Genomic DNA, 25,024 nt, shown 5'->3' with positions numbered 1-25,024 from the left:
AGACAAGGGGTGCATTTGGAAAATATATAAAGAAAAATATAGAGTTACTGGATACCGTAGAGTGCTGTCTCACAGCTGTCTGGAAATATTTTCACCATGATTATCCTTACTAAAAGTAAATCACTGGGTAAAGATAGCTCAAATGTGACAAGGCTCAGTAAGGCACTTTTGGACTCTGTCTTGAGTACATTTGCATCTGTGGAAAACTCGAAGACCCTCAACCCCAGAATTACAGCTGTAAAGAGGCTATGGTTATTGTTTAGCTACCTGCAGGTTTTGTGAAGAGATTGGTTTTAAGAATTAGTGAGGTAGAAATTAAATAACTTTGAAGGGAATGAGAGACAGAAAACAGCAGCATAGTTCTCCTTCAAAACACTGCATTAACTTTTACAAAGATGGGGTCAGTCTCTTCAAACTCAGCTGATCAAGGGTTGAAAGAAATACCTTCCACTTCTGTAATAAATTAGGTTTAAAAATGTGTTCAAACTATTTCTTTGCTTGTAAACATCTTATACTTAATTTCTGTGATATGACTTTTTATTTATTTATTTTTTTTTTTTTTTTTGCTGTGTGCAGAATGAGCACACACACTTCAAGTTTTCACAGGCCTTCCTTTAAAAATTAACACTGGTTCTGATCAATTTTAAAGCGAGTATACAGGGGTCTAATATGTGTGAGTGTGGGTGTGTTTTTAAACTGATGAAAAGTCACTTGTGCTCTTATTGATCTATAAAGAGAAGCACTGAAGTTTTTATAGCTTTAAAGGGATTCCTCTGCTTGATGGTTCTAACAAAGATTGACTGCAGAATAGTTCAAAGATCAACACAGGCAGGTCTAAAAACAGATTGCGGGCTAGTACTTTGACTGCACTTTCTGTACGACAAGTAAACCAACTAGGGGTGTGCACCGAGCATTTTTACATTTTGTTCTGTGGTTTGCTTTTTTCATTTAGTTTCGTATTCATTTCGTTTCATTTATTCAGAATTTCAAAATAAAAGAACAAAAAACGAATTGAAAAATAGAAACAAAAAAAAAAATAAGCAAAATTAAAAAAAAAAAAAAAAAAAAAAGTGGGTCTGGGTCCATCCCAGCAAAACTGAAAAAAAGTCGTCCCCCCCCCAGATATGACTATTCTCCTCTAAGATTGCACTCCCTCCCCAAGAAAATGGTGCTAGCCAACCAAGAGGCCACGTTGATCCCAACCTCAGATTGGCAGGCATCATTTTGAAAGACAGAATCAGTGGGGCAGGAATGATTGGGGATCACTCCTGCCCGTGAAGACCCCTGGATGGGGTAAGGAGATAGAGGGGAGCCAGATTGCTGGACATCTGGGAATTGGTCATAAGAGTGGGGGATGGGGGAGGGGGGCCAGCATTTTCAGCTGAGGCTTAACTTATTTTAAAAATGAAACGAATGAAAAAGGACAATTTTGTTCGTTTTTCTTTTGTTTCATTTTCAAAATTAATTGAAAGAAAGTGGTAAATTTGATTTCAGACAAATGCACATCCCTGAAACCAATGCTGTTTCACTTAAATGGGAAGGTCAGAGATTATGCAAGTTTGCACAGCTTATTTTCAAAGACTAAGACCTTAACTGTTTTTACAAACAGATACATCTAGACTGACAAACACTGTACACTATAGTGAACAGTGCAAATCAAATACAGGAATCCAATTTCACCTGTTTTAACACGTTATAGCAGCACACCTGTGATAACTTAAAAAAAAATGTTAAATAATCAGCAATTCAGAAACTCTCTAAGTAAACCAAATACATCCTTGAGAAATTAAAAAAAAAAATCAAAACTATAAATTATTTTTTCTTAGCAATATATACAAATTTAAATAATTAATTTAAATATTTTACACCTGTTCTTGCATAAAACTCCGTAAGAAAAGTGCACCAAGATTTCCTTCCATTTTTGTTTTTTTTTGTCTTCCTCTGCTAAGGCAAATGTGGTGAGTGCATTCAGATCCGGGGAAGGAAATGTGTCACTGTCATTGTAGGGGAAACCTTGTTCCCTTTTCTCGGTTTCCCATTTTTGCTCAGAGCTACGTACATTCCAGGGTACACTCCGGACTCATAGGCATTGTAGTTGTTCGGTAGAAGGACTTCTTTGAACTTACACTCCTGGCTGAAATGTTTCTGGGAATTAAGAAAAGACAAGACAAAAAAAAACAAAAATGTAACTTTTTCTTGGTGACAAATTTTCATTCATTATTTTAAGGCTGTTTTTATGTGGGTGGGCCTTGGTTTAACAACGTGGTCCAGTGCGGACACAGTCACTGTGACATCCATAGAGGATAAGGCCACTGAAATGGTAGAATTTAAAATTAATTCCCCTCTAGTGCTGGAGAAATTGTAAAAATCAGTCTAGAAAAGGGGGTTTCTGATTTTCAGCTACTGTTCAGCCAGCAATTAGTTGGGTAAACTAACTTGGTCATGATGTTCAATGTCATAGTAGCCCTGCTGACTCTACTCAACCATCTTAAAGATAGCTGGATAAGTTTATCCGACAGAGTTTAGGTCTGCTCTGTGGAACAACTGGAGATAACTGAACAGCTTATCTAGCTAACTCTGAATATTGGAGGCAGCTGGATAACTAATCCAGCTAATTTAACACTGCCCCAGAAGGCCTACAGGATGCCTCCAACTTATCCAGCTAAGTTGCATCTGGCTGACTACTTATCTGGATAACTTGGAGGCAATTAGCCAATTGTGATTTTTAAGTATCACCATTCATCTGGCTAAGTCCGAATGTAGCTAGACAATTAGTGCTGACTATCGGCCTCAGTAAGTTTAGATAAGGAGTTAGGGCCTCTGATGTAATGAGATAGTGACACAAAATTGTGTCTTCCTATGTCAAGATAAGAAAAATAAAATATTTTAAGTGAATTAATTCACATACAGTATGTTATAAGTGGCAAATCACCTTTATGATAATGGGGTCTGTCCACTAAAGAAATTCAAATATTTTGGTTACAAGACTGTACATATGAATCTCCCAGAAGGCAGCGTTTGAACATGCCAGTGTTTTATTTATTTAAGGCTTTTATATACCGATGTTCCTGTACTAGTACATATCACGTCAGGTTACATAGAACCAAAGTTGGAAATTACATCAAACAAGAGGGTACAGATAACAGGTTTTAGGAATCATAGAAAGTATTTGAAAGGTGTCAGGTGTCAAGTGTGCTGCACACCTCAACCTAGTGACAGACCAGAGGAGGGCACTGTACATATGATGATGATGATGATGATGTCTGTCAAAAAAAAAAATGTGATTCTTTGCTTGCAGTACATGGAAGTCAGGTAGGAGGCTCTGGATTTTAGGCTACAATTTAAAGGAAGGACAACATCCACTGAGGATTAGGTGGCAGGGATTCTGTTCAGGGAGTGAAACAGATACTCAAGCCTCCTCCGAGCATCACGATTCGCTAGCAGTGTTTTCTGAACAGACAAGTTGGCGTACCGTTTCCACCCCCATTCTGATGGCTGTGCCACTTATGCTGCTGTTATTACATTCATGGAAAATATGAAAGAACCTGCAAATTCGCCATCACAGATGGATACATGTGCAGCTGAAGCAGCTGTATAATGAAACATCTGACACTGAACGATTGCGGGGGTGAGGCCAGAGGCCTCCGTAGGGCCGCTAGGGCGGGGGATCGCACGCTGGCACTCGGCCGGTGTGCGCAGCCTACGCCTGCCCAGAGGCAGGCACAACTCGTAAAATAAAGGTCGGGGGCGGGTTAGGTAGGGGAAGGTTGGGGGGGGGGAAGGAGAGTTCCCTCCGAGGTCGCTCCAATTTCGGAGCGGCCTCGGAGGGAACGGGGAAAGCCATCGGGGCTCCCCTAGTGCTCGGTGCGCACAAGGTGCACAACTGTGCACCCCCTTGCGCGCGCCGACCCCAGATTTTATAACATGCTCGCAGATGTTATAAAATCGGGTGTACATTTGTGTGGCCGGGTTGCGCGCAGAAATGTACGCCCGCGCGTACATCTTAAAATCCTGCCCACTGCTTCTGCTCACCTACCAAGTGCCTTGGCTCTGCAGCTCCTCATTACCTCTCCTCTCCTCTTCTCTCTGCAAGACCTTCCTTCTTTGTATCATCCTCCTCCATCACCACCCCCTGCCACCCACTGGCGCTGCCCTGTGCCTTATGCCTGGAGCGGCCTTCCTGAGCTGGTGCCTCATGGCCCTTTTCTGGCCAAATTCAAATCCCATCTAACCACCCACCTTTTTGAGGCCACTTTTATGTCTTAAAGCCTGTTTCTTCCTGCTTAAAGCCTTGTTAGTGTTAACCATGTTTTATTTATTGACATTTGATATTTTGCTTTTTACTATAAATAGCTTTGAAGTGGATTACAACAGAATTAATTTAACAGACGATATCATTTGAAATAACTTAGCAGAAAGTAACATTTGAATTAGCTATACATTTGGAGGTGAACTTTAAAAGCCCAACGTGTTCCAAAATTGGGAGATATGTGAGTATGTCCGGGCAGTGCGCGCTGAGTGGATTTTGAAAGCCACCCATGTGCACAAGAATCTCCCGACACACGCACAAATAAGTTGTAAAAAAGGAGTGGGGCATGAGCTCTTAGGAGAAAGCTGAAATCCAGAACCTCCAGGGTAGCATGCTCTGAAATGCTCCCTGTTCCATGCGCAGGTCCTCAGAGGAAGGCAGAGCTCCGGAGTCTCACTGCGTGGATGAGACGATGGTGCAGGGAAGAGGGATTCAGTTTTATAAGGAACTGGGGAACCTTTTGGGTAAGGGGGAATCTTTTCTGAAGGGATGGGCTCCATCTTAACCAGAGTGGAACCAGGCTGCTGACGCTAACCTTTAAAAAGGAGATAGAGCAGCTTTTAAAGTAGAACAAAGGGGAAAGCCGACAGTCGCTCAGCAGCGCATGGTTTAGAGGGAGGTATCTTCAAACAATACTAATGAAGCATTAGAGTTAGGGCATCCCGACAGTGAGGTTCCATTAATAAGAAAAGTAGTCCATAAGCCTATAACTAAAGACCAGAGTTAAAAGCTTCCAATTTATCCCTGTCAGCTGAAAAGCAGAATGTTAATTCAAACAAAAAGCACATTTTGAAATGTTTGTCCTGGTGGGCAAAGATCCTGCAAGAGACTAAATGCACAATCAATTCTTTATGGGTAGAAATCCCTTGTGTGTTGGGGAGGAGTATAGTGATAGGAGTATACTACCATCCACCTGGCCAAAATGATGAGACAGGCAGTGAAATGCTAAGAGAAATTAGGGAAGCTAACCAAATTGGTAGTGCAGTAGTAATGGGAGATTTTCATTACCAACTAATAAACAGAAGGGGAACATACCAAAATAACAATATACACACTGGATAGCCTAAAATTTAGCGAAGGTGTCAGGAAGCCTCTCGGTGCATCTGCTAACACAGATGCAGAGCACCCGGACTTTTCAATCATTCACCTTATCGATAAGGTTATTTTGGTATGTTCCCCTTCTGTTTATTAGTTGATACTCACCTTGTGGGGTAACCTCTGACTCTTTCTTGTTTGGTTGAGATTTCAATTACCCCAATATTGACTGGGTAAATGTATCATCGGGACACGCTAGAGAGATAACGTTCCTGGATGGAATAAATGAATGTTTTATGGAGCATTTGGTTCAGGAACCGATGAGACAGGGAGCAATTTAAATCTAATTCTTACTGGAGTGCAGGAATTGGTGAGAGAGGTAACTGTGGTGGGGCCGCTTGACAATAGTGGTCATAACAAGATCAAATTTGAATTAATGACTGGAAGGCAGACGATAAGTAAATCCACGGCTCTAGCACTAAACTTTCAAAAGGGAAACTTTGATATAAATGAGAAAATTAGTTAGAAAAAAATGGAAAGGTGCAGCTACAAAGGTTAAGAGTGTACAACAGGTGTGGACATTGTTAATGCCAAGAAATATCATGGAAACTGTTATAAAGAATAAAATCATAAAACATTTAGACAGACATGGTTTAATGGGACACAGCCAGCATAGATTTACCCAAAGGAAGTCTTGCCTCACAAAATCTCCTACATTTTTTTGAAGGGGTGAATAAACATGTGGACAAAGGTGAATCAGTAGATGTGGTGTATTTGGATTTTCTGAAGGCATTTGACAAAGTCCCTCATGAGAGGCTTTTAGGAAAACTAAAAAGTCATGGAATAGGAGGTGATGTCTTTTTGTGGATTGCAAACTGGATGAAAGACAGGAAACAAAGTATAGGATTAAATGGTCTGTTTTCACAGTGGAAAAAGGTAAACAGTGCCTTAGTGATATGTACTTGGACTGGTGCTTTTTAATATATTTATAAATGATCTGGGAAGAGATACAATGAGAGAGGTGATCAAATTTGCAGATGACACAAAATTATGCAGAGTAGTTCAGTTGCAAGCGGATTGTTATAAATTGTAGGAGGACCTTGTAAGACTGGAGATGGGCTTCTAAATGGCAGATGAAATTTAATGAGAGCAAGTGCAAGGTGATGCATATAGGGAAAAATAACCCTTGCTGGAGTTACACAATGTTAGGTTCTACTAAGGAGTTACGACACAGGAAAGATCTAGGCATCATAGTGGATGATACATTGAAATCGCCAGCTCAGGGTGCTGTGGCAGTCAAAAACAAACAGAATGTTAGGAATTATTAGGAAGGGAATGACGAATAAAATGGTGGATGTCATAATGCCTCTGTATTGCTCTACGGTGAGACAGCACTTGAATACTGTGTGCAGTTCTGGTCATCACATCTCAAAAAAGATATAGTTGCACTAGAGAAAGTGCAGAAAAGGACGACCAAAATGATAAGCGGCATGGAACGGCTCCCCTATGAGGAAAAGCTAAAGAAGTTAGGGCTGTTCAATTTAGAGAAGAGACGACTGAGGGCGGGGGGGGATATGATAGAGGTCTATAAAATCATGAAAGGACTTGAACAGATTAATGTAAATTGGTTATTTACTCTCTCAGATAATAGAAGGACCAGGGGGCACTCCATGAAGTTAGCAAGTAGCTCATTTAAAATAAATCAAAGAAAATTATTTTTCACTCCGTGCATAGTTAAGCTCTGGAATTCATTGCGAGCGGATGTGGTTATGGCAGTTAGTATAACTGGGTTTAAAAAAAGGTTTGGATAAGTTCCTAGAGGAAACATCCATAAACTGCTATTAATTAATGAGCAATAGTAACTTGAAATCTGTTTAATGTTTTGGTTACTTGCCAGGTACTGTGACTTGGATTGGCCACTGTTGGAAACAGGATGCTGGGCTTGATGGACCCTTAGGCTGACCCAGTATGGCAGATCTTACGTTCTTATGACTTTAACATGAAATGTGCATGTATTTACATGCACAAGCGTGCTCCAAGATCCCCTGCCATGTAACTTTACATCTACTATGGATGGCGGGTAAATAATAACATAAAAAAATCTAGGCTAGACAGTGGGGTTTTAACGGTTGATGTTAACAGGGTAAAAGGAAGGCTATTTATCGGGGGGGGGGGGGGGGGGGGGGGGGGGGGGGGGGGGTGGGGGTGGGGGGGTGGGGGGAGGGGGGGGGGGGGGGGGATGGGAACGAATTGGGGAAATAGAATGATTCTGCCTGGAAGGTCTGGCTAAAAAGCCATGCATTAACTTTTTTCCTGAAGGTGAGGTAGTTGGGCTCAAGTCGTAGGATAAATGGTATCATATTCCACATTTTTGGTGCATAACAGCTGAAAGCCCAAAGTCTGGTGCAGGATAGTCTGGCAGAGGCCTGTGCCAGACTCTCTTGCACCAGAAAAAAAAGAAGTTGTGAGAGGTATTCTGGGGCTTGTTTGTTCACGCATTTGAAGACAAAACAATGTTTTCATCTTTATTCTACTTTCAACTGGGTGCCAGGGTAGCTAGTGTGGTTCATCTGGTGTAGTGTAGGTTTATGTGGTCTGCTGTTTCGTTCCTACCAGGATTCTTGTGGCTGTACTCTGTAGGAGCTGGAGGCATTTTGTACTGTATTGTGAGATGCCATTGAATAAAGAATTGCAGTAGTCTATTTTGCTGGTGATTAGTGCATAGATTACTGGGGTCAGATTATGTTTATCAAGGTAGTTGCATAGTTGCAGCTCTGATAGAGGTGCATGAATCAGTTTTATACCACCTTGAAGTTGTGTGCTTTCATGCTGAGTTTCTATACTGATTCCTTGGGATGTAACAGGGTACCCAACAGGTAAAGTGTTAATTGTAAGAGATAACCTTGGTGGCTGACCCAGAGGGGTTCAATTTGAGTTTCTGGTTGTTAAACTATTGGGCTTCTGCTGCAAGATAATTGTTGAGGCTGAGCTGAATGTCATGAGCAAAAAGCTGGTACTTAAAGTTGAAGGTCTGACTGAGGTCACAGATCAGGTGGATGTAAATGTTGAAAAGGACTGAGGAAAGGACTGAACCTTGGGGCACTCGACACATGAGGACTCTAGGTTTGGAGGATTTCTTGACCCAAGTGATCAATTGTGTTCTGTTTGATAGAAAAGATTAAAACCAATTAAGGGCAGTACATACAATGCCAATGACTATTAAGTGTCAAATCAGGGGATGGTGGTCAACCTTGTCAAAGGTGGCAGAAAAATAGAATTGGATGAGGAAGGAGTCACAGCCTTCATCAACATGATATTGGACTCTATTGGAGATAGCCAGTAGAATAGATTCAGTTCCATGGTCTTTCCTGAAGCTGGATTGGTGACAATGTAGGATATGGCATTCTTCAAGGTAGTTAAGGAATTGGAGATAGACTACTTTTTCTTCCAGCTTGGAAAAGAAGGGGAGGCTGGAGTATGGGTGGTAGTTGTCCATTATTGTTTTGATTTGATCCATTTCTATAGAATAGGTTTGATAATTGCTTTTTTGAGTGAGTGGGAAAGGATACATTGAATTAGGAAGGCAGTATTAGAATAAATACACTTCTCGATGTCTCTGATTTACCTCCTCTGTGTGTCTTGGCTAGATTAAAAGTATTTTATTTATTTAGACATTTTATATACTAGGAAGCATCCTATGTGAATCTGTAGAACACTGTGTATGACTCTAGAAATGATAAGGAGCAGTGGTAGAGGATTGTGTTATCACCTATTCAGATAATATTGTTGCAGGGCAACTACCAAACTGCAGATCATCATATTTATCTGTTCACCTTTCGCAGAAGCAGATTATGGTTCAGAGTATTGCAAATTACAGGTACTACCTGCATGCAGTGGGAAGATTGGAGAGGGGGTTAAGAGGGTATCATTTTGGGGTGGGGAAGTCATGAGAAGGTGGGGTGATGGAGAAGGAAAGTTTGCATCTAAAGTTTACTGAAATATCTGGGCCTGTTATGCCAGATGGGTGCTCTGCAGTTTACTTTTGGCTTTGCACTAAGGAAGACATAAGTGCATGCTCTGGCTGGAAATCCAAAGTGTCTGGATTTCCAGACACTTTGGATGCTCTGAACATCAAAGACACACAGTCACTGATCTGAAAAAAACCCAAAAAACATTCCCCTACCCCCACCCCCACCCCACACTCCCTCTAACACCAAACCCCTCACTCCCCATTCCCCCCTTTTGTCTTCCCTGCACAATAACAACACTGACAAGGCAATTCAAGTAGGCAGTGATTAGGACTGACAATGCTGCCCAGAAGTTTCAGGCTGACGGCCGGGTCTGTACAATTTAAAGACCCAAGCACTTGTCACCCGGAGATGCTGTAGACATCCCACCAGCCCATTAGCTCATTTTTGGTACTTACAGAGCCGTACAGTTTGCCTTTACTGTTCATGGCTAAGAAGAGGGCACTTCTCACCCCAAATATGCTCACCACACCTCTTTCCACAGGGGAGATTTCTAGCAGACCTGGAGGAGAGAAGGGAGAGGCATCATTGTGTACTGCTGTAGTCAAAGCACAGAAATTCCCTTCTAATTCTCTCATCTTTAATGATGCACAGGCACACTGAACCTGTTTCACTTCCGGTCCATCCAGGCAGAATCACGGCTGACCTACCTAATTCCTCCAACAGGACCAGAAGGACGCCAGCTTGTTAGGCAATCTTTTTAAAAGTTTATAGCTAGGCGGCCCATTTCAGTACAATTATTTCTGCTTGCTCCATTATGGTTACCCATAAGCAGTATGGCTCTGGCTGACCCTACCCCCTCCCCTGTCTGTGATTTATTGCTGCTGTTAAAAAGAGCAACATGAAGTTTGTGAAATCGGTAAGTATTTGTCCTCCTTGTGTCCGAGTCCTAATCCTACTGTTTCAGCTGGGTATCCGATAGAGACAGGGTGCCAAGGGGTTAAGTCACTAACAGCTGCTTCTCCCCCAGCACTGACCTAGCCTTGTCGGTTTGTTTTCCGCCTATGGAATTCCAAGTCGCACGGAAAAGCCCCTAAGAAAAGCAGCCGGCCAGCACCCAGATGTTGAGATATGCAAACACCTGATTCCTTTCTACCAACCAGGCAAAAGAAATACAAAAATAAAAAATTTACAAAATGAAACAGCAATGTTTGAAGCATCTGAATAAGAGCCTCCTAATAAGAAAAGGTTGCAAGATTGCCTTCAGGGCAGAGACCCTCCCCAGGCACAGAGGCACATTTCCAGAAATCCTATTCTAGACAAACAGTCCCCCTATTTTTGTCTGAACATTTAAAACAAAAGTAGGAGAGAAATCAGGGGATGGTTATGAACATCCAGGAGAACACTCTGCCTGTCACATGTGTACCCAGGGCATGGTTTTCTGCCATTGACAGCATTTAAAGCAGGATACAGAGATGTTACATTAATCTAAAGCATTGGCTTTAAGTGTCTTGTACTCAGACACTTTTAGTGCTGAGCTTTCAAAACTCTGCGGTGCGCATGTAAGTGGATGAGCAGAAACTTATGCTGGTATTTTATAACATGCGGCAGGAGCTGTACAGTTATAATATACCATGTATTTCTGCCCCAAAAAGTACACACGCATGTTGTAGCACACAGATATATATGTAATGCAGGAACACATATACGTTCTCTTCTCATTAAAAAAAAATGCTTGTATATTTTAGGTGCAAAATAATTGTAACAATTCACCCATAATAACTCAAAATGAAATGTGGAGGCAGGTGGTTTATGAACTGTGCGTGTATATGGCATCACCAGTTTATCCAGACCTTTAAAAAAAAAACAAAAAAAAACTTCATTTACAGACAAAAGACAAGTGGGATTTCAATTGCACACTACAGTCAGTTAGCAGGTGGGAAAGTGTTGGACGAGTTCGGTAACCTATGCGTGGATGCTGCTTAGGAAATAGCCGCTTGCGAGCGTAATTCTGAGCGCCGCCTGGAATGCCTCTAAAGCCCAGCGTTAAAACGTGCTGAAAGTACACGCATATTCCTGAGGTTTAAAAAATGCTATTTTTATGCACACAGCCCTGGCAGAACTCTTTAAGGGGCGAACTTTCAATCAGTAGTTAATTATTTTTCACCACTGCTGTCAGGAAGACAACCTTAATGATACGAATAATGTAGAAAATAGCCCTTAAAGGGCTTGCCTCCCGTCACCTTACGTTATCCCTCAGTGACATGATCTGGGTTCTTGTGATGCCCAGCAAAGTTCCAGCGGGCACAGAATAGGGGGTGAACGGGTGTAGATTGACTTCCCAAAAACTCCTGCTGTCCTACCGAAGTCTAGGATAGTCGCAGCGAATGTCACATTACCTGAAAGAGGTCCAGATCTGGGGCTCGAGATGAGCACAGATCCCATTCCTACCCACCCCCAAATACTGGCAGAAAAAAAACCCAAAACTTGAGCTTACTGTATCGATTTTCGTTGTGGCTCCCGTTTATCCGGCCATCTGGTAAGACTTGGATGTGAAACCCGATGCCGACGTTGCAGTAGAGACGCCGCAGCCTCTTGATGCCCAGCAGATAGTCGCTGTCCCGACTGCTCTCTCTCCTCTCCCCGGGGATCCTGCCCATCGACCGAGAGAAGAAGGTCTCCCAGTGCCATTCCAGGGTCTCGTTTCTTTGGGAGGCGAAGGGGAAGCAGCTCACCAAGCCCGAAACCAGTCCCAGGAGCAAGATTGGCAAGAAGGCTGATGGAAGAGTCATCCTGATCAACATGGGGACACACGTGGTGCAGGGGATCTAAAAATACCACTTTATACTTAGATCAAAGAAACCCAGCGCTCAGTCCGGTGGTTTCCTCTGCCAGCTTGCATGGAGACTTTCTTTCTACGGGGAGGAGGTGCGCTGGGAGGGGGATCCAGTCAAGGAAAATGGCTTCCAACTTGATCCCAAACGAGCTGGAGAAGGCTTCTCTGAAGTGCCGATCTACTATATCAGCTCAGCCATAGCTCTTTACCCCTCGTCAGGATATTTATATCCATCCGTTTGGTACCTATTACATCACCACCTACTGCTCTATGCAGCATTCAGTCTACTTTAACACAAGTCAAATTAGCACCCCTTGATGCTAAACAAGCTCAAATGGCTTGAGGGGTAATTTGTAGAGGGCTGCCTTTTTTTTTTTTTTTTTTAACCTACCAGGAAAGACCAACTTTAAAAGAAATGTCACATTTTGCGTTGGTTAGATAAAGCTTTTAATGCTTACACATGCTAATGCAGAACACAGATCACAAGAATGCACAACACGCTTTCAACACAATGTCTGACTTTGTGGAAATCTGAGGAATTTGGTCTTTTGCTGTATCCAGGCGACATGGTTTACAGTTTGCTTTGTCCTAAAAAATTCCCTTCATTAAAAGCCAAACTAGATTTTGCATGGGAGGCTCAGACATGGAAAAATGAAAGAAGTCTTTAAAAAAAATAATAAAAAAAATAAAATAAAATAACAAAAACACTCTGCATTTAACAATGCAAAGAAAGCATCCTGTAAAATAAAGAAAAGGCGAGGGCGTTTGTAAAAGAATAAATGATGATGCAAGGTCGTTTTCTCTGCTTAATGGAAAACATTTGAAAGCAATATCTCTAAGAGGAAAGGAAGTTGGACCTTGTCTTACTGGGAGCGCAGCGACAGCCAGTAGAAGGCGCGGATTACTCTTCCCTAACTTCACATTGTCAAAAGATTTGCTTTACAATTCCCTGACTGCAGGAATTGCCTAAAAATGTCTCTTAGGCACTATCTAGTGCCTTCCTAGTCTGAGTCTTTGTGTTCTCAGAAAGCCACAGGTGGGCAAACTTCAGAGCCATTTCACCAGAAGCGATGCTGGGGAATGAAACTTCTCTACAGCCAGACTTCTTTCTTTCTTTCTTTCTTTCTTTTTAACAAGTTGACAAGATCCCCTGTGGCTGAAAGGTGGGAGGAGAGAGCACAATTGCCCCGGGGGGGGGGGGGGGATGACAAAAAACACCTAGGTGTGAAAATCGCTGGGTGTCGCTAAATGGGGGCTAGAAGAGGGCAGTTGTGGGGCTGAGGTGGCATCACCTGGCAGAAGCAGCCCTGCTCCAGTTCCCCTCCTCCCTCCCAGGCCAGGTCGGCTCCTCTGTCCCAATTTACAGAAACCGACAATGTAGGCAAAATCCCAGGGTAACCCTCTCCCCCCTCGCGGCTTTTCCTTTCTTCTCGGTGGTTTATGAAGGCGAAGCAGTGCTTCCATGGGTCGGACACCAAAGGCAGGAGCAGTTTCCTGTGGCATTCGAAGCGCTGGTACCGTCCCAAATGTAATTGTTCTGGGCTTGCTTGATTCACCCCTCTCCCCGACAGGACTTATTTCGTTCAAACAGTTCTAATCTGCCGGTCCGGAAAAGCCTTGCAGCTGACAACTACAATAAACATACAATTTTACAGATAAACAAAGACATCAAATATAGAACCAAAATAGACGGGACTACATTCAGCCACATAAAACAAAAACCAGGTCAAAACGTACATCAAATAAGTGAAATATAAAACCAAGCATTCCAATAAATATGTATTAGCATAAGCAGAAATCAGAACAAAACCAAAACTTAAGCCTAACCAAAAGCCTTAGAAACTGTTTCTAGCAGGTTATTTGGTGACAGTGGACAAAATTAATCACATCCTGCATTTAAAAAGTTGTCTCTGAGGCCCTGGGAATCTCAGGAAAAATGAATATTTCTCTTCCCTATTTCTAGTATCTTTCTAGGCCAGCTCCCATTCTGAACTGCGTAATATATTTGCGTTACCCGGTGCCCTCAACATCTGGAACTGGGCTGAGGAAGCACTGGCTTCTATTGGGATAAGGGGGCCATGATCTGCACGTTTCCCCCCTCTATTTCCATATCCCCTACCCAGCTCAGCCCAATCATCAGGTATATTTGCATGAACAGAGAATGCATGCAATAATACAAGTGTGAATGCCTTAAGGTGTGACTGAACAAGGATAGAGAGATAGGAAGTCTACGCTTAGATTAGGATAGTCCCTAGTGGGAAAAATGACATTGGTCCTTTGGAAGTAGCTCTGACCTGAGAACAATTATCCAGTGTTTAAAATTAGGGTGAGGGGGCCAAGAAATGTTATTTGAGGTGCTGCATGAAACCATAGAAGTAGATGATTGTTGAATTTTGTTTTCCTATTTTTCTATAAGCACAAAAAGTGTTTATTTATTATTTGACTTTTGTTCTCATTTACAATACCAGCTCAGAGTGGATCACAACAAAAATAAAACAAAAATGAAAAGCACTCAAACAAATCATCATACATGAATAACAAAACCAAGAACAATACTATAAATTAAGACTTAAAATTACAAAAGCAGAGTAAAGATTTCCCCCCTGACTCAACCAACAAGTGAAGAGGAAGCTGATACAAAATGTGCCAAAATCATCGCTCCCACTGGAAGTAATGGAAGCTACTTGGCTGTAACCCTTTTTTGGTCTGGAGTTACTCCAACCTCCAGTCAACCATCTTGAGACTGGAGGTCCTCCATTCTTTGGTCTGGAGTTACTCCAACCTCCAGTCAACCATCTCGAGACTAGTGATCCTCCATTCTTTGGTCTGGAGTTACTCCAACCTCCAACCAACCATCTGAGACTAGTGATCCTCCATTCTTTGGTCTGGAGTTACTCCAACCTCCAACCAACCATCTCGAGACTAGTGATCCTCCATTCTTTGGTCTGGAGTTACTCCAACCTCCATCCAACTATCTCCAGACTACTGATCCTCTATTATTTGGTCTGGAGTTACTCCAACCTCCAATCAACCATCTCCAGACTAATGATCCTCCATTCTTTGGTCTGGAGTTACTCCAACCTCCATCCAAATATCTCCAGACTAGTGGTCCTCTGGAAGTTTTGCAGTCACATCCTGTGATCTAGGTAGAATTTATCATTTATGAACCACAGTTTGTGATTTGCAGATAATTTGGAGGAATGGTTTGCATGACCTGTTTATGGACTGACAAGACTTGTGGGCTGATTTAAAGCAGATATGTGAAGAATACAGGGCGGAGGGATCAAAATACAGCTTTTTCTAGTTCTTCAAGTGCTATTTGGACCAATCAGAAAATGTAAATTGAATTTTGTGATCTTCAAATTGTGGGACATGAACTTCCTATATAGTGTACCCTGGTTCTTTTTTGTGTTTTGTGATTCCATCCATGGATTATGGATTTCGGTATTGCAGTTTGAAGGGGGTTCAGGTTAATTTCCACTGTTCAGTCAAGCTCTAAGGTAAAAGAAAATACAAATCAGTCATATCAGCTTTCTGAATCCAGAATCTCCAGACATTTGGCCCCTTGAAACACAGAGGTAAAAAGTTCAGATTTAAAAACTGTTCGGTCATATCTGTCTGCTATTTCAATTCTTGGTTTTAGTAAAGCAGGATTATGATAGCTAAAGAAACTCAAGATGTGAATTAAAGAGCTAAAGATGCTTTTTACTAAGATAAAATGTCTGCTCTCATCCCAGCTGGAAGGGGCAACATGGTGCTAGCCTAAAAACCATACTTGTACATGCTTGTCCATGTTGCCTTTTCTTTTTCTTCTTTGTGGTCTATTATTGTGGTGAAATGGACAGAAGGCATAAAGATAAGATCCAGATAGTTCCTCTGTCTCCGGGTCATCTGTGCTCTAGCGGGCCAATTGATGGGGTTGTCACCCAGATACTAGCACCTCCCAGAGAGCCTCTCCTAGAAGGCATGGTGAGGGAAGGTGAACCACCGGCCCTCTCTGAGGGCAAACTTTCACTCAGCCCAGGGATTCAAGTTATGCCTATGGATGCTCCAGGCCACCCCATGGAGGGATGAGGTCTGACTCCCACTTCCATTGGGAGCCTGCTGGCATCTTCTTCCAGCAAAGTGGAAATGGTGACATTTCAGATTTGCAGACAATGCTTCCAGCATCTGCCAGCATTCAACAAAAGATACTGGACTGAGAGAATATTTCTGTAGAATTATTGGAATCAAACCCTGGAGGGAATATTTTGCTCAATTTGCCACCTGGGAAAGCTTCTCAGAAACCTCCAGTAATCAATTTTGAAGTACTTTCAGAACCTATTTTAGCTTTAAAATCTTCTTTCACTACAAATGTTTCTAGCCAATTACAAAGTTCATTAGGAAAATTTCAGTCTGTTGAAAATAAAGTCTTGGACATAGACCAGCATTTGGTGGTGATCGACACTTCTTTGGAAAAGAATACAGAAATAGAAAACCTTCTGACCCATGAAAGTAGTCAACTAGTGCAGAAGCTTGAAAATGTAGAGAATGTGTCATAGCAATTTCCAAACATGTCTAGGGTTTCACCCATTAAGATGTTTCAGATATATATGTTGGAAATTTTAAAGATGTATATTATTTGCCTCTGTTTGTGAAAAAGGAGGGTGGGGCTCAGTCTTCTGAGGCTGCACTCTCCTTTGATATTTTTAACTTAACATAAGCCTTGGAAAAGCATGAGGTTGAGGTTGTTAAACCAGCAACTCTGTTAGTTAGCTTGGTTCTTGAGCCCGACAGAGACTGGATTCTTTGATTGTTCTTTAAACTCTGTGATACCCAGTTCCTAGACTGTAAAATTTGTGTATTTCCAGACATGGCAAAGGCAACACAAAAAAAGAAGGAAACCATTTTTATTATTTAGAATATTGCAGGTTGAATTTCCCATGCAAATGTGTGATTATCATTCTGGTAAGTATATTTTTTGTGCCATCCCAGTTAATTGCATTTTTTAATTAAAGGTCGGCTGACTGTAACTTTTCTGCTGTACCTGTTATAATTATATCTACTTTTTAACTCATTTAAATTACTTTGCTGGCATTTTTGCCTCTCTACTGATTTAGAAACTTTGTGATAATTGAGATTGTGACTCTCGTTCCCCTGAAATCGTGGACTGACATGTAAATGCAGTGAATATATTTCTTTATTGTAATGTTTTCTTTTTTCTTCTTTGTCTCAACTCTATTTACATTGGTTTATTCTTCTATGAATATATATATATATATATATGTTTCAAATAAAAATGAAAATGTCTTTAAATATTGTCTGTGAGCATACAGCTGGTAGTGAAAATGAAGGGCCTTAGGCGGTCATTTTGCTATAGACCCAAACTGGAATAAACCACTAAATGAACAGGGAGTTGCCTTGCATTTACAGCAGGCTGAAGTCCAGGGAAGACTGGGGGTGTTTTGTTGCACTGAGCCAAAGGACACTGCAGTTATGCTGCTGACCTGCTGCTGTCAGGATGCCCAAGTGTTAAAGTGCTGCATCTGTCTTACTTCATGCACTGAAAAGAAGAATCATTTAATATTTGTTTACATTTTAAAAGTTCCAAGCAAACTTTGTGACATGGAAAGTGGGTGCATTTACCGCTCAGTGTCTTTCAATTAAGCATCAGTAATTTGATGTCTTCTGCTTACTGTTGCATTTAAAAAGTTTTAAAACTCTGCCAGATGGAGGACAATATTGCATTTGAAGCACTTTGATCCTGGTATGGATGGGGAAGGCAGAGAGAGTGGGCCCTTTTCATTATAAGCTCTTACTTTTAACAAAAACAGAAGCTTCTTTTAAAAAAAATTAAAGTTTTAACTTAACTTGGGCAAAGAGGTAAGTTCTAGCCAGTCAGCCATAGACTCGCATGATGAGGCTTTCTCACGTTCACATCTGGGTGATTCTCTATGACAAGGGGGCACCGGCTGCTAGAGGGGGGCTGGACTGGAATGCGGGCAGCACTGGGGGCCCTGGCGTGGCTGGGAGAGCCTCCTGTCCAGGGTCCACTGAGTTCTGTAGTGTTGCACCCTGGCCGGCTCTATGCACACAATCCTGGTCGGCCTATTTGATCTCTGTGAGTGCCTGTATAGAAAATTCTTGTAAATGTCTGCCCTGATCAAAACCCCTTTATACGGGGCCATGCTGTGATGACATATGTTGGGAGCAGTGGAGTATGGAAGCGCCAGGGCACAATAGAGCACTGGGCAAATATCAAAGACATCAATAATATGGATCAAAATGTGTTTAAACACCAGAACGGGTCCAATAAGAGAACTAAATGTCATTCTGTTTGTAATGCATATGGACTTTTTCACGCTGGCAATTCTCTCTCTGTCTTTTGTTACAACAAAAAAGAGGGGTGGACAATATAGTAAGGAATAATTATTTAAACACTGTGTAATTAAATAATAACATTTTTAAGGCAAGAGACACGCCTTTGTTTTACCTGCTCTGCATATGACATGTGCTTTTCTATCTTGGTCATTCTCTGGTTACCAGTCTACTTGTTATACTGTCTCATCCCGTTCCTCTAAAAGGGAGCCAAGGGATGCCTTTCATCTTACCCCGACATTCACGTTTGCTGAGGCTTTTGGGGATTCATTGATTATGGATGAAGGGGGCAGCATTAATGAGCCGGCTGGGGGAAACCATATTGCATATCTGTAGGCTAAGAACCCATCCAAGCTTTTGGCCCAAGCGGAAAAAAAACAGCCTTGATGCTCTGTGGCTTTTTGATGTCTTGGAGAAGGTTGGCACTTGGCATTGCGCTCCACGCAGAGCGATCTCTGCTGGGTGAGTCCTTTTCAGTCTGGTGGGTGGTATCAGGCACTATCTGAAAATGAGCTGGCTTGGATGCTATAAATAATGCCTCGCTGGCCTCAGTCAGGCTGAGTAGTGATTAGTGAGAAAGTGGCTTTTTCTTAACAGTCTAACTGATTTGCCTATTTTTAGGGGTGGATTTTAAAATCCATCCTCGGCCACATATTCGCCTATACATGCGAATATGTGGGCCGAGCGTGAGCAACCCTTATTTTAAAAGCAGCAAAGTACACACGTATATGTGCATGTGTGAGCAACAGAACGTGCAAATCAACAAAGGGGGCAGATTTGGTGCATATCAGAGGCATTCCAGAGCGGGGCCAGCGTATACGCACATAAATCCCAATTTTAAATCTGGCGAATGCAGCGCGCATTGGGCTGTTACCTGCGCATATTTGCTCTTGGTCAGGTATTATTGACTGGGTGAGGGGTCTGGGTAAACTGGGGGGTTGTGCAGGCTGAAGAACCAAAGGGGTGCTGATGACCTAGAGACAGACTGGGCAAACCGGTGGACTATAATAGGCCAAACTGGTTATTTCCTTCACGCGCACTTGTTTTAAAATAAGCTCATTTTTTGGAGCTTATTTTTTGGAGCTTATTTTTTGCAGCTTATTTTTTGGAGCACTGAACTAGAGCTGGATATGACTGAAGACCGTTATGTGAAATGTTTAACGTGAACACAGTCTGTCACTGGCAATGCAGAACCGATGGGGCTGATGTAATATGACGTGCGGTAAAACGTTTTCCCAACGCGCGCACCACCGCCTCTCCCGGGCGTCTGATGCAATAATCTAATGAGCCGCCGTGCTAGAAAGGATGCGCCAGGAGAAATTGTACATCCCGAGCACTCCAAAGCATCGGGCGCCCAAGAGACGTGGCCGGGCGGGGGTTGGGGAAATGGACGCTTAATATGAGCATCCGTTTTATCCTGCCGTGTCCAGTGACGATTGTGGTGAGCCGTGTGCCTTGATGTCAGCTAGCTCGCTCCCTCTGAGGCTCCTGCATGTTGTAATCACTTCTCTTTACAGGCGCATAGCCTAATCTAAAAAAAAAAAGAAAGAAAAAAGTGAATTGGTTAGGTGAGACAAGGGATTAGAAGCAGCAGTACAAGCGAATATATACGCTCCATCGCTTTAAAAAAAAAAAATATTGTCACAGAAAAGATGGCAGAAACAAAACCTGCATGCACTAGTAAAAATAGCTGCAGACAAAGCAAAACGACAGACAGCTGTATTTCTGCTTTTTAGTTGAGCCCTTGATGCACAGCAAGACTTTAATGCCAGCTCCGGGGCAGGCGTTAAATTTGCTGTGCTAAAAAGTGCGCGTCGGGCTCACTGTGAATTTCTGCATTGGGGGTAATAACCAACAGCTTCATCTACATGGCATTTATATGTGATGAGGCGCTATTAGCTACACATGCATTTGAACGCACTATTCCCCTTATTGCATCAGGTCATAGCCTAGCGTGTCCAAAATGCACGTCCAGCTGCGCGTTGACCTGTGAGCTAGGCTGAGCGCGCACTGTATGGCATCGGCCTCTGAGAGAGGTGCAGAATACGTTTCTCGTGCGGTACTACATTCCTTAAAAACTGGAGTGTGTCATGAAAATAGCATTGTCGGACAGCTGCACTAAATGCAACGCAACAGTTGGAACTCTAGGCCATCAATTTCGGAGGTGTCCAATGATCTGCTGATTTTGGAAGTCTGTAGTAAATTATATTCAGTGGATTAGGTGGGATATTGTTAACATTTCAATTTAAAATGCTTTTTTTTTTGGATAATTTAATTGGTATTGCTATTGGGCAGAAATTTGTTAGACTTTCGGTAGGTAAACTGAAGCAAAGCAGATGATGCTACACTGTTGACTGGGAGATACCCCTCTGACGATTACTCAGTGGAGAAATCAAATTCATCACATGTGTATGTATATATATGAGAAATATGTAGATAAGACAGATCTTTATTGGAAAAAGAAAGTTGTTCTGCAAATTTGGAATCCATATCTACAGACCTTTCAGCATAGAGCAAGGAGCCTATTTCTTAATGACTGCTAACATAAAGGTACCTCCATAGTTGTTCTAAAGTTAGCACTGACAGATGTGGAGAGGAGAGTAATATACATTGATAACTCCTGTGCAATAGGCTACCTGGGGGAAGGGTGGTGAGGGGAGGTAGAGACAATTTGGGGTCTTGAAGAGTACACCAGTGAAGCTGATGTTAGTTTATTTACTGTTGAAAATGAATAAAAGAAATTTACACATTAAAAAAAAATGTGCTCACTTGCACATGTAAAAGGTGAGGAGTCCTAAGGAAAGACAGGATAATAACGTTTCCTCGCCTAATTGCTTAAAACTAGGAGCACACGTATACACTCTAGACTTATTTTAAGTGGTGCATGCACACTGGCAGGGACAATTTAAAATTCCAGTGTATGTGGGCACATGTGAAGAGCTCTGCATCTAAATGATTTAGCTGCGATATTCAATGACCTATCCAGCTAAACTCCTGCCAGATAACTCTTTTTTTCTGGCTAGAATCTAGCTGGGCAGGTGGTAGGCAATCTGGGGAGGAGCGGAGGCAGATTTAAAGGTAGCCGGATAGGTCTATCTGGCTTTTAAGATAGATGTACCCGGCTAACTTAACTAGGTTCAGTGGTCAAATACGGACCTAGGTCCCTAACTTTATTAGCTCGTCAGCTTTAATCAGTTTTCACAGAGGCCAGTTAAGGTGCCCAACTCCCTAAGCATGTTCCCCCAGAATGGGAAGAAACTTTTAGTAAATACAGGGCTAAACCTGGCACTTAGACTACAACAAATTGACCCTAAAGTGACCACATTTGTCCTTGCTTTTCAGCAGCCGTAAATTTGGAGTGGAAAAATGTCTCCCCTGTTCATTTTCATATCAATACCATGCTCTACACCTGCAAATGGAGATGCACAGACTTCAGGTGCCAGAGCACCTCTGCCAGCCACCACCTGACGATGCCGCACTGCTTTCATGGCTGCGCTGTCAGTATCAAGGCTGTGCAAATGACCCCTTTCTGAACACACTGTGGTGTCTGGCTGCAGACTTGGGAGGTTTCCAATGCAAGGCGGTATTTTCCTGTCTTGGGTTTGACTACAGAGATGGCATGGAATATGCTGATATTCACGTATGTCAAGTCAGCAGCTCCTGCCCAGTGAGGGGTAAGGAGGAGCTGACCTTGGTGGGATTAAGAAACACGTCCAAGCAGTGTAAATCTTTGTGACATGCTCTTATGTGAGTAACATCCAAAATATTCCGTCAAGGATCCTTTAAAACCTTTCACCACAGACATTTTATGTGGATGCTCTTTTATTGTCAGGATCCAGAATATGCAAACAGTTAGTTTAGACTAAGTGGTTAGAAAACAATCTTGCTGAGCAATTCTCGTGAGCAAGTTTTTCCTAGAGCTAAATCCATAGTTCAATAGGAAAAGGTCTTTTTTTATGTCATTTTTGGGATAGAGGGGAAAACATTATTTTGGTTTCTACTTTTAATGTAAATCTGCCTATCCTGAAACATTTTTTGATGTAAGTTGACAGACAAAGTGAATAAATAAGCAATTTCTGTCTTTCTTTCTTTCTTTCTTTTTTAGAAAAAAAAAAGCACTATAGAGATAATTTTATTCAGTGATTTAAAAGAAAAAAAAAGGCATGGTCTAATTCTCTAGTAATTACAGCACTGAAATGCAAGTTAGGGAAAATCCTGAGATACGCATTCAGATTCTCTCCACAGTAAACACTGTGACCCTGGATAAGTTACTTCACAGTTCTAATCCTGATTCTGCCAATGACTCTGTGTGACCTTGGGCAGTCACTTCACATCCTTGTACCTCAACACAATTATGATTCTGCTAATGACCCCCAAGTCACCCCAGGTGTTACTTTCTTTCTAATGTCTTCCTTCAGTGCCAGGACTGGAAGGAGGGGGGGGGGGGAGGGGGAGGGCAAATGGGGCAGTTGCCTCAAGCATCAGGTCCAAGGGGACATCATCTGCAGGGCTGTTTTCACGTATGGGCATAGCAGGCGAGGAAACGTTATTATCAATGCATGAGCACACCTCGCTCTGCCCTGATTCCTCTATTTACCAATGCCCCCAATCTCAGGCAGCAGAGAACAACTCTGTACTTCCTGCTCCAGCTCCTCCCCCCCCCCCCCCCAGGCAGGGAACAGGGGTGAGTGTGGAGTAGACAGAGCAAAGCAAAGAAGAGCCACTCTGTTCCCTAATCCAGTCCCTCCTGTCTTCTTGCTCCCCTCCCCTCCTATCTGCAGGTAACAGGAGGGGAGTGAGTGAAGTTAGACTGGACAGCAAAGCAAACAAATTCCATTTTTGTCTACATATTTCTGTTTCTAATTTGTGGTCACCTATTCTGCATTTGGAGTGGGTTTGCTTTATGCTGCACATGTGTAGGAGGTGAAGGGGGGGAGGAGCTAGAGCGGGGTCTGCTGCCTTGCAGGGTTGGTGGTGAGAGAGAAAGAGAGGCTGCGGCTAGCACCATGACTCCCCAGCAATAAAAGTATTACGTTAGTTGCCAGTGACTCGCTGGAGTCAGTCTAAGATCCTATCAGTCTTGGAAATGGTAAGAATGTCTCCAGAGTTATACCTGGGAGATGCTCATGATCGCCAGGGGAATCTTTACTCAGAAACCCCACCTCAAAAGAGATTAAGATAATAGGGTCAAGTAGGAGAGGCTTTTCATCTGTACCTCTATTTCTGGGACTCTGGAAGGTTATTGGTTATCCTGTTTTTAGTACTTCTGTAATACTGTATTGCAGATGTTATTTAATGTGGAGAAGGACTGAAAGGCAGGGCAGCAGCGAGCAGACAATGGGATTCCTTGGACATGCAGCTGCTTTTTTATGCTCCTTTGCTACAATACTTTGCTTCTGCTATGCTGGTGTAAACCCATTTGAAATCTCAACAGATTGCAGTTTATGAAATTGATAGCGCCTATTCTTTTCAGCACTTTACCATAGCAATTTGAAAAGCAGGGTCAAGGTCTAAGCTATTGTTTCTTTTCATTTTGAAATTATATGAAAGTAATAGAAAAGTTGAGGGGCTATTATGTCATAAAACACAACAGGGTGTTCACCAAATCTTTCTGTTCTTATACAAATTCTATTCTGTGTGGAGCAACTGTGTTTAAATGATTGGCAAAGGAAATATAGGCCTTTCATCCTCTGGTTTATTTTTAGCCCACATCATTAATGACAAAAGGTCACTGTATTGCTTTCTATTGTCCTTTAATGACCAACGCTGTATGGCTTGATGTTCTCAGCTCGGTTCCCAGTGAGCAAGTGACTGCATCATGATCGGCAAGCATCCTGATCTCTGGCATGCAACCTCAGTACGGACTTGGAAACTGAACGCCCACCTCTACCGGTCATCTCCTAAATCTTAGAAGCTCAAAATGTGACCTGGTGAGCATCATCCGACCATTGGGGAAAACCACAGTCCTGCCCATTCCTGGCTCCTTTGTCCATTACTTGAGTGATGTTCTCACTACAGGTCAAGGGCACTCCCGAAGTCATTAGTGCTCTTCCTAGACTATTTCCTTTTATACAGTAGTATCCCTATGGTTCTGACATCTACTGATATGTAGCCCAATGCATAAGAGGTTACCCTTAGCAGAAGGAGCAGCAGTTACTAACCCACCCATCCCCCTCCAACCAAAAAAAAAAAGTATGGATGAACCACTTGGGTCTTTTTCTGCCATCATTTACTATGAACAAATCTTTCTTCTGGGTTTAGTTCTTCTTTAAGAGGCACTGGAAACTTTCTAGTTCCTGAGATGGCCTGTGCTACTGCTCCCCATGCCACATGCATTCTATCAATAACTTGAGCTGTATAAATACATGAAAAGAATATTTAAATATTCCTCAAGAGCTTGGAGAAAAAAAATGCTAAGAAGTTACAGACCCTCCCCTGCTATTCTCCTATGCTTTTCTATTGCTATATGGTACCTAAAGGGATGAAGGAGAGCTCAGAACTGAACAATAGGCTAGGCAA

General features: G+C 42.3%; 1 protein-coding gene across 1 annotated transcript; it reads right to left on the bottom strand.

Annotated features, from left to right (window-relative positions):
- Positions 1 to 1,075: 1,075 nt before the first annotated feature.
- On the bottom strand, positions 1,076 to 12,303 carry FGF4 (fibroblast growth factor 4). The gene is made up of 3 exons (XM_029583184.1): positions 11,810 to 12,303; positions 9,771 to 9,874; positions 1,076 to 2,145 (listed from the first exon to the last, which is right to left on the bottom strand). Exons 1-3 carry the CDS (start codon positions 12,114 to 12,116, stop codon positions 1,969 to 1,971), a joined length of 588 nt encoding a protein of 195 aa, XP_029439044.1. The 5' UTR covers positions 12,117 to 12,303; the 3' UTR covers positions 1,076 to 1,968.
- Between the last annotated feature and the right edge of the window lie 12,721 nt (positions 12,304 to 25,024).

This window comes from Rhinatrema bivittatum, chromosome 17 (genome assembly GCF_901001135.1).
Source record: "Rhinatrema bivittatum chromosome 17, aRhiBiv1.1, whole genome shotgun sequence".
Taxonomy (NCBI): Eukaryota; Metazoa; Chordata; class Amphibia; order Gymnophiona; family Rhinatrematidae; genus Rhinatrema; species Rhinatrema bivittatum.
This window is presented reverse-complemented; position numbering and strand designations above follow the sequence as displayed.

Coding starts and splice junctions, on each gene's coding strand:
- FGF4 (XM_029583184.1), bottom strand. CDS start 12,116: ATGTTGATCAGGATGACTCTTCCATCAGCCTTCTTGCCAATCTTGCTC. Junction 9,875..11,809: donor CCACAACGAAAATCGATACA/GTAAGCTCAAGT, acceptor TCTCTCCTCCAG/GTCTGCTAGAAATCTCCCCT. Junction 2,146..9,770: donor AAGGCAAACTGTACGGCTCT/GTAAGTACCAAA, acceptor CTTAATTCCCAG/AAACATTTCAGCCAGGAGTG.